General features: G+C 33.5%; 1 protein-coding gene across 2 annotated transcripts; it reads right to left on the reverse strand.

Moving 5' to 3' along the window:
• Positions 1-1,840: 1,840 nt before the first annotated feature.
• Positions 1,841-9,736, reverse strand: LOC129265132 (cell growth regulator with RING finger domain protein 1-like). 2 transcript variants are annotated; one of them, XM_054903122.2, is made up of 6 exons: positions 9,519-9,736; positions 8,461-8,597; positions 7,264-7,444; positions 6,103-6,289; positions 5,157-5,264; positions 1,841-4,317 (listed from the first exon to the last, which is right to left on the reverse strand). In XM_054903122.2, the coding sequence occupies exons 1-6, from the start codon at positions 9,635-9,637 to the stop codon at positions 3,892-3,894; spliced, it is 1,158 nt and encodes a 385-aa protein (XP_054759097.2). In that variant the 5' UTR covers positions 9,638-9,736; the 3' UTR covers positions 1,841-3,891. The 2 variants fall into 2 exon arrangements, with proteins under 2 accessions (XP_054759097.2, XP_063957768.1); XM_064101698.1 differs by having other exon boundaries at positions 7,264-7,447.
• Between the last annotated feature and the right edge of the window lie 266 nt (positions 9,737-10,002).

Here is a 10,002-nt window from a genome sequence, read left to right on the forward strand (position 1 = left end):
TGTAGTTTTCTATAGACTTACACACACTAACAATTCAAAATTGTTTTCTACGTTAAGATCCAATAAAAACTGATAAAGAAGTGTGAAGGCCCAATATTATTGTTTAATTCAATCAAACAAGACTCTTTTCTAAATTAGGCTTCATACATGTAAGCAGAAGTCTGAGTGACACTTGAGTAGCTGAAATGGATGTAATGATATGTGATTCTTCCAAGAAGAAAGAAAAGGGGTTGTATGTACGATGAGATGAAATTGTTATCAAGTACTGCACTGGTATCTCTGTCTTCTGGTAGTTTCTTGCACTTCATACACATCTTACATTATTACAGTTGGTAATTTTCCCCTCTGCAGACCGAAACATGATTTTATGTCTTTACTTGCATTTCTACCTTTCATTCTTACACATCATCCATGCTGAGTGCTATGCTTTATACTGTATATCTTGGTATAGTGACACAAGTCTATATGACTGATGCTGCTCAGTAATAATTTTTTTGCTACTAAAGTTGACAAAAAATTGATGGATATACAGTGTTTCCTGAGGATCACTCAACAATTTAAGTTTTGTTTTGGATGTAAAGTTTGAATTTAAGTTGTAGGTGTAACTTGCTTAAACATGTGGCAGTCTACTTGCATTAGTCAAAATCTGTTGTTGTTTTTTTTCTTAGATGTTAAATGCAGAAGTAGCGGAGTTGCTCTCATTGCATGTTTTGTCCATATAAGTTGTACCTTGTCATAATTTAAATTATTCAGCGAGTCCCTGTAGCTTCATCTTGTGTATGGCTGTTGGTAATATCAAGTCATACTTGCATGTTTACAGCATAATTATGTATCAGGCATGATTGTAATTACTGGATAAGTTAAAATTGAACCTTCAATAAAAATGAAAATATTTCCTTTAATGTATTGATTGCCATGGTAATGTTCAATACGTATGTGAAATATATCATTAATATCCGTATGGGCTTATCTGATATTGCATGATTATATAGCTGAAGGTGTAAAGTTGTTTGGCATAAGCCACTGCAGAATTTGATTGGTTCATTATCAATTTGTAGTTAAATACATGAAAAATCAATTTCTGCTTCTACTGTATAATTACACATTTGCAAGTCAGGTGCGTATTTACAATTCCCTTAATCTCTAATTTCTAATTGTTTCCTCAGTAAATTTCATAGGTAGCCTATACATATTTGCATGCCTTGTATGTATATTATGTCATCAAGTGTTAAAGGCATTCAGAATGCTGTGTACACTTTGAATTTATCCAAATATTGTGAAAACAATGACCATTTTATCCTAAAAGGATTTATTTTGGTTCTAATTGTTTACAAACACTAACAGAGATATACAAATTTGTGAAAACTTCAATTTGGTAGCAGGCGTCTGGTCATAGAATTTAATACAAGAGAAATCGTCAGTAAAATTAATAAATTTTTTTATTTGTAATAGGCCCGACATTAAACAATTATATAATATATTCATATTTCACAACTTACACAAGGTAAATCTTATGACTTCAGTACCACATTCTGCACCCTATCCACTTCACAAAATAAGTCAGTAACATTTTTAATGGGAGGGTATCATAAATAAATTCTGGAATTGTTTTTCTTTTTTTCTATTCTTTTATTTCTTGTAATTTTCTTGTATTTTCCCTAAAGTACAAAGAGATAAAAAGGTATATTAAGATGATAATTGCATGATTGGTGCACATGCATGTGATATAATGTAGATATTCAACATGTCATGCTGCTTCTGTTCATTATTGAATTGAAATGATTTCTATGCCATGTGGATACAGGTGGATCCATATTAATAAAAACACATCACTATAAAATTATTGTTTCTATACACTTTTTAATGTTGTCAGGGAATACTAATGACAAAGACTAATGATGAGATTTTGTCAAGACAAAAAAATTGTGTTTGCTGTAACTCGACCGCCCCTTATCAAACCTGCCTAAATTTGTTAATTCCAATCCCCCCCCCCCCCAAGAAAGTGTGCTGACCAACCTTTAATTTGATTGTTATGCCTATTTTTTTTTTAAATAGCAAATGGCAGGGTAGAACACATGATATGAGAAGGGAAAAAACCAACTGACCGACCTATTAAGTTTGAAAGTACATAGTTTCATTTTACCATACACTCTGAATCAAGTCTATTTTGCCTTGTGAGATTTTCACCTATAATTACAGTGGCTTTCAGTACATTTTTCTCTTAACCCTAACTAGGCCGGGCTTTTTTGGCTGTTCTGTGGCCGGGGGGGGGGTTGATTCAACCCCCCCCCCTAAGATCTCGGCCGCCGATCACGCGAGCGCCCCAAAAATTTGCACGCTGGTAGTGTGTCATGTAATCTACAAGGCTGTATGGTAAAATTTTTCAAAATGAGATTTTACTTTATATGAATTAATTATGCTAATTTATGCATAAATCATACTTTTTGCTCTAATTCACTAAATAAAGCTCCTAGAATGCTAATTTTGGGTAAAAATATTCTTTGTAGCATTCTTAACAATGGCAATTGAAAAAAACTTCGGTTTGGAAATCAATTTCTTATGTATTTTATTGTTTTATGAATTTCTTATGTATTTCCTTTTTTTTCAACCTTTTGTTTTTCTTTGGTTTTTTCACCAGATTTATTGCACAACCTTTTTGAAGCATAATTATGCTAAAATCAATTGCTTTCAGAAGTTTAAAGTAAACATAATCATATCTTTATAAATAAGATGAGAAAAGTCAATTTGCATTGACTTTGTACACAAAATCATGTTTTGGAACAATTTTTGGTCTGACATGCACTTGCAAAATGTTGCTTAATTTCAGAACCGCGTACCCGGGCGATGTAAATTTGGTCTCAAAAGATGCGCGAGACTTAAAAGTATAAACTCTGCGAGTGGCGCGGTCAAAAAATTTCGCGCGGCGGAATGATCGCAGAAAATGTTGAGGGGGGGTTGATTCAACCCCCCCCCCCCCCCCGGCCATTTTAGGGTTAAGCTTGAGGTCAGGGGGCGTTTCATGAAAGGACTTATCAGATGTTTTATCTCGCAAATTTAATTTTTTAGTAAAATTCCAACACCAGTACTTCTCGATTAAAATCCAGGAAAGGTGATGGATGATGAAATGCTCTCTGGGATTTTAATCAAGCAGGTATCATATGAGGAAGCCTAAACAATGATGCAGGCAAAATTATCACAAGGTGAAATAGATTGTTCAATGAAGATATATACTTGAAATGAACTTATCAACATAAAGCCATCTACACAAAGGAATTACAAGTACACCATATTTCAATTTATAAATTGACTATCCAGCAAAAATATAGATTTATATTTATTTCCTAAAGACAACATCATATTTCAATTGCATTAAACAGGATTATACAAATACTAAAGAATTGCACTCTGTAAAATGTAATTGTTCCTCACTCCTATATTCAGTAAATGAACAATGAAACCTCATTCACATGGGAGAAATGAGCTTAGCAAACTATGTGAACAGATCGAGTCAATAAGATATTGGCCATCAAATGAAGTACTGGAGAGGGAGGTGATATTTTATTTTTGGTGATGGTAACATATAAAAAAAGGTCAAATATCTTTGGACAAATCAACTTGTTAAAGAATTGTGCAAGCAAAAATTTGTCAAAAGTTGAAGATAAACACATGATTTCATATTTATGACAAAACATGGCATTGTGATGTTATAATTTTTTTTTTGCAAGTTTGGACAAAAATATATTTCCTTGAGAGAGACAGTGATGGTGTGTGATACTAGGAAGTGAGATAATTTGTCTCATGTCTGAACACTGAATAAAATATTGCTGAGCTTTGTTTTGTTTTTTAGTACGAACAAGTCTATAAGTTGATATAAATACACATCTCCATTCGTCATCTAAATCCAAACAATTCATTCAACCTCTCATTCATATTCCATAGTCTGGTTTTCCAGTCATTTCCTCTATCATCTAAATCTGATGAACGTTCATCCCCATCATTATCCGTGTTTCCGGTCCCGTCGAGTCTAAAATGGCTACTGATAACTCCTCTACACATTGGGCAGGCATTGAGGATTTCCAAGCACATCTGACACACGCACGCATGCCGACAGGGTATGATGACCCGTGTGATAGAAGCATTCTGGCAAACAATACAGTTCCTACTGACATCACCAAAGCTATCTCTACTCGTAGAATCTGATGAAGATACATGTTCACTAAATAGTATGCTATGATTATCATCACCCAAAGATGGTTCCTCGTCAACACTCACTCTTTCGTTGTGAAAGCTGGTCTCATCTGCAGCCATGTACATTTTCTACAGGGAATTCAAAAGTAGATAGATATGATGCAGCATTATGTGACTGATATACAACAGAATATCAACTTAGAATGTGATTTCTCATATTATTCAACTTGTTTGTTAGTATCCCCTCATACAACCCTTTCCAAACTGGCCATTTCTAAGATTTGAATTTTCAATAAAAACAGTCATGAAATAAATGCATCCTGGATCATATCAGTTGAAAATAAAGTAATGAAATGAATTTTGTTTCATAACCCTTATTCACTAGTAATTGTGGGTATTTACAGTTTAAAGATCCACATGATTTCAAGCATCTGGTTTCCAGGGGAGTATTCTGAACATTGTTTTTTTTTATACATATTTTTATCTTTTCTAAGAAATATCACAGAATCTGCATTCTGGTGGATGTCACAACTTTTGTCTTAAAAATTATCATACATATTGTCTCTAGGGTGTTTGACCAACATACTTTATAATATACATGTACATTGAGACCTCTACATAAATACCACCAAAGGAGATAAGCAGGGATCCGTAACACAAAGCTTAGCAATGATCATAGAACATTTTTCTACGATTGATTGTATTGACTACAATCAAGCATACAATTATTCGCTAACCTTTGTGTTACGGGGCCCAGGTGGTATTTATGAACAGATTTCTTGTAAATGAAAGCTTAAATGGGCAATACTATTCAAAGGAGATCAAATATGTGATCTTTATAGACAGGTTGAAATTCCATTCAAGTGGTAGCCAAAGCAGGTTTTTGGACCTTTACATCTGCTCTTCATATTTCATTTTGTACTTCATGAATACATTGAATTGAATGTATATAATCAAGAGAAGATTACCTGAACATCACAGACTAATCCTTGAGATGTAATGAGCATTTGGCTAATGATATGAAGAGGTTTGGTTACCACAGTGTCTGGTAGATGGATTACCCACAGCATGGTGTTCTGTATAAAACAAAGAAACATTTGAAAATTTGAAATACATGTAGATCAACATTTAGCTTTAAACAATTTACACAAATGTTAACATTTAGACAAACAAATGAATAATATACAAATAAGTTACAGATAAACAAATGAATGAATATTTTCACTGTAATAATTACTTTTGAAATAAGCTCCTCTTGATAGTGACAATCATAATAATTATCATTATTATGATCATGATCATGATTGTTTGGAATATTATTATGATTATCATTATCATCTGCCTAAAAGTCACCATACTATAGGGGGAATCAGTGATGGGGAGAATCATGTGGAAGGTTTATTCCATCAACAATAGGGCAAGTGTATTATGGGGAACCAAATCTATGTTAGGGGGATTATTCGAACAATGAGAGAACACAAAAATGTTTCCCTCTACTGTTTGATGTGAAATTATTATCATCAATATTAATATTATCATAATTATTATCATCATTATTATCATAGTTATAGTGACATTTCATCACTCAGAAACTAACGTAATGCACCTGAAAAAAAAATCAGAAAAGCACCTAAAATATGTAAAACCCCTTCACAACATATATTTGACTGTACAAAACATAAAATATGTATCATTTGCTACAATTGAAATAACTGTAATGATATCCTGATATTACTAGGCAGTACCTACAGTTATGCATCTTGTCTTTTATTTGCGTCCATGAACATCAAATCATCTGCATTATAAATTCCCTATTTAGCTACTCTAATTCTAATCAATTTAGATCAATTCCAAGATTTTGTTGCTTCATTTTTTTATTGCACCATATCCTTATAAATGGATTATCATACTCACAATCGATACACTGTGTGACCAAGTTTCATAGTCTTCATCATGCAGACTCATGAGGATAACAAGAGGATATTTTGACCTTGGAGTTGGGCCAAGATTAAAATCACTTTCACTTCCTGATCCTGCAATGCTTTGATTGAAGTCATCTCTGAATTTCAATTGAATAGATTTTAAAGTATCTGCATCCAAGCTGTTATTCATGTTGGGTTAAGAAAAGTAATATTTTGAAAACAACATACTTAAACAGAATTTCAATAATACTGAAATAAACTCTGCCCCATCTTTCATGAGAGAAATGAAACTTAAGATCACAGAGTGGAGGAAAATATATTTGACAAGAAATAGATTCAAAAGTGGTTATCAATTCAGATGGAGAAAGCAAAAAATTACTCAGTGTTGTGATAATGATAAATACATAACTTATGCACAAATTCCAATTCAAAGGAAACCTCAATGATCCTAAACACCTTAGACTTCAGTAAAGGCCAGCTGCTTGAAGATGATGAAAACATAACTTAACGTTCCATAAAGCTTTCTGTATGACTAAGCATGACTCTAAAAGTTAAGTCCACTCTAACCAAAAGTTAATTAAATACAGATATATAAAACAAAACACTTAATTCCATATACCTTAACTAAATCAAACTTTGCATTAATTATGTCTGCTAATAAACTGCAAGTATGATAATCTTTATATCAAATTTTTATTTTTACTGCTATGAGTAAGAAACCAGTCTGGCTTCCCATATTCAAGTTGATCATAAAGTGATTCATATTTTTAAAACTAGCTTTGTGCATGGGCGTCAGATGATTATCTGTTATTTTTGGGGGACGCAACAATAGATGTCCCCCCCCCCCATAAATAAAGGATAATAACCCTCTGCACTGATGCCCATGGCTTTGTGACAAAGTTTCTAGTCTCTGCTGCAAGACAAAAATTATATACTGTGGTGGCAATGTTACACAAACCCTCTTAGCTTTGCAGACATCCACTTCATTTCACAACATATATCTGTATGGGAGGTTAGATTTATGATGTTATAAAGGTCCACTGGAGTATGGACATTACCCTGAAAAGTCTGTAAAACCCAAAAAGGCCAGCTGAGCACAGGCTCATGTAACAGTGTCAAAGACATAACATTTATGTGAATGAAGAAAGGATACAAATATTTTTCAGAGTTTGAATGTGAAATGCCTTCGAGCTTCCCTGCTAAATTCAAGCCTCTTAGTCTAACAGATTGACAGTCTCGTGATCTCAGCATTTCTGAAAATGATGTACAGTCAACTATCCAAAACACATGAAGGAAGCAGGGAAATGATGTATGAACCTCAACCAGAACTCCATCTGCTTTTAAAATAAAATTTAAAAAATGCATTTTAATATAAACCAATTCATAAAACTGAAGAAAAAAATCAAATTTTATTTCATTTTCAGTATTTGGTCTGCTTGTGAAAATTGCTAAAACTTCAGAATAAGTGTGGTCTAAAGCATATATTCTTGCTCAAAGTAGCATAATAGGATGTGGCTGAAATAGTTCAGCATGCATGCATCAGGGATGAAATAAATGACTTTAATAAATAGTAAGCATTAAGTTACCTTTACAGTTGAGTTCAATTTATTTCCAATTAAAATAACATTTTCACAATGTATGAAAACATAACATATGAGCAAATCTAAACCACATTGTAAAAAGTCTTTCCCATAAAATACATGTCTTTTACTAAATACAATTCAACAATAAAGGAAAATGCTCACACGTGTGAAACGTCCCGGCAGGCTTCACACTATAGTGTAAGGCACTGTGTGTGGGGGCTAATTAGTCTTATTAGCCTCTCTGTCTAGAACGGTAAGCAAGATATTGCTGAGTTGGAGGCCACCGTCTTGAAGAACAGCGTCATGTTCCTTAATTTCCAATGCTTCTCTGACTCTCCGCTGATGCCAGTAGGGGACAGGGGTGACCAGTCTACTTTCATCCCAGAGGATCCGGTGATCAAGCGTGTGAGCATGATCGATGATTGCAGACTTGTCCCTCTTGTCTCTCATACCATGGGTCTTGTGTTCCTTAATCCAAGTGTTAAAGGAACGACCCGCCTCACCGATGTAAACTTTACCGCATTCACAGGGAATTTGCTAAACTCCAGGGAGGTCCTTAGGGGGTCATAGCTCCTCAAATAAGCTTTAATCTGCCCTCACTACCCACAAGGACAAGCGCAACTAAACAATCTTAACAATTTATTTGAGCATTTATTTAGGCCGGGTATGCTACTATACAAGAAGTGGATTTTGAAAGGACAATTACATCAGAGGATTTTTTTTTCAAAGAAGGGGGGGGGGGATAAATGAAAATAAAAATAAATCACCTTTGAATGATGCAGGAGATGATGATTCTTCTATAAATTTGACTGAGAAAGGAAGAGTAGAGGTCATGACCTTTGTCTCTGGAATTGGTGAATGGTCATCTTGGTGTGAAACATCTCCAACAAGTTGAATATCCAATCTAAGAAATAAACATAAAAAAAACACCAAAACACAATAAATTAATAAATAAATTAATGAATGAATGAAATGGATATATGCAATATAATCAATATAAACAATAATTAGTACAACAAAATAAATGTTGCTAATGAACTTTCTTCTCATTATTAGCCAACCTGAGGCAGGGGGGCAGGGAGAGCAGACTATCCCCTTACATTGTTTCTAGTATTTCATATTTTGGCTTGTTAGGAAGATTTTGACAGGAAAGTGTTTCCTATAATGACCTCTTTGAACTTGTTCCTAGTTTTCAGAAAACTTGCCACCCTTGATTAGGTTTCCCAGGTATTTCATGGATTCTAATTTTGTTATCTTTTACCAGATTATAGGCCTCGATGGTGATTAAAGACAAACCTTTTCATGGTGGTTATGAGCAATTTAGAAAATATAATCAATGGAACTTGCAAAAGAGCCATGGATATAAAGTTAGTTTCACATGAAATGTAATTTGTAATAATCAGATTTAGAAAGACAGCTCCTATTCATTTGTATGTCTTTACTTTCTCTGATGGACATGTGAGGAACAATTCAAAGTCTATAGTTTATTCTAAATGCATGATACATGCAATTTTATACAGCTTTTAGCTAGAGAGCAAAGATTAAGAAATAAGTGTTTGGTTATTCTTTCCAAGATAAATCTCACAAATGATTTGATTTTCATGATATAATATATTTGTGAAAAAATACATATTTGAATAAATCAAATCAATCATATCATATGTCACTGTCTCACTGATCAGTAAACTTGAAATCAAAGCTGTCACTACATCAATTCTGTAAAGTCTTTCACTGTTCCTTCTACATTATTATAGTGCTCATGTGTGCTACCATAACCAATTAACCAAGAATCACAATGAAACTGATTCTGTGAGACTAAGCTTACCGTTGAAGGTAAAAATAGAAAAGAACCACACATAATATTGTTCCAGCAACTGAAATAATCTCAGTAGAGGATTCACTTAAGAGAATCAGGAGCTCACTGCTGAGAGTAGTCCCTCCCATCACATCTTGTACTACTGGTCTTCTGAATCTATACTTCTCATTCCACAGCTTTCAGAGACATGCAGGCAGATAGATAGGTCTACACTTCTCAGGTGCTAGAAGTAAAATAAAGTGAGTTCATGGGATAAAAATAGCAATTGAAAAAAAGAGGTGAATTGGTTAAAGATCAATTTTTAAACTGAGAGGTGAATATATCTGCCCTACTTTGATGAAAAAAAGAATGTGACATATCACTTAAATCAAGTTTATGAGTTTACATTTTGTAATTTGATTTCTTCATCTTGGCTAAATTTCATAGATATAAAATGATGTAATGAGATATTTTAGTTTAACCAATGTGCTATAAATACGTAATTCACAGACAC

The sequence above is a fragment of the Lytechinus pictus genome, chromosome 7, assembly GCF_037042905.1.
Source record: "Lytechinus pictus isolate F3 Inbred chromosome 7, Lp3.0, whole genome shotgun sequence".
Taxonomy (NCBI): domain Eukaryota; kingdom Metazoa; phylum Echinodermata; class Echinoidea; order Temnopleuroida; family Toxopneustidae; genus Lytechinus; species Lytechinus pictus.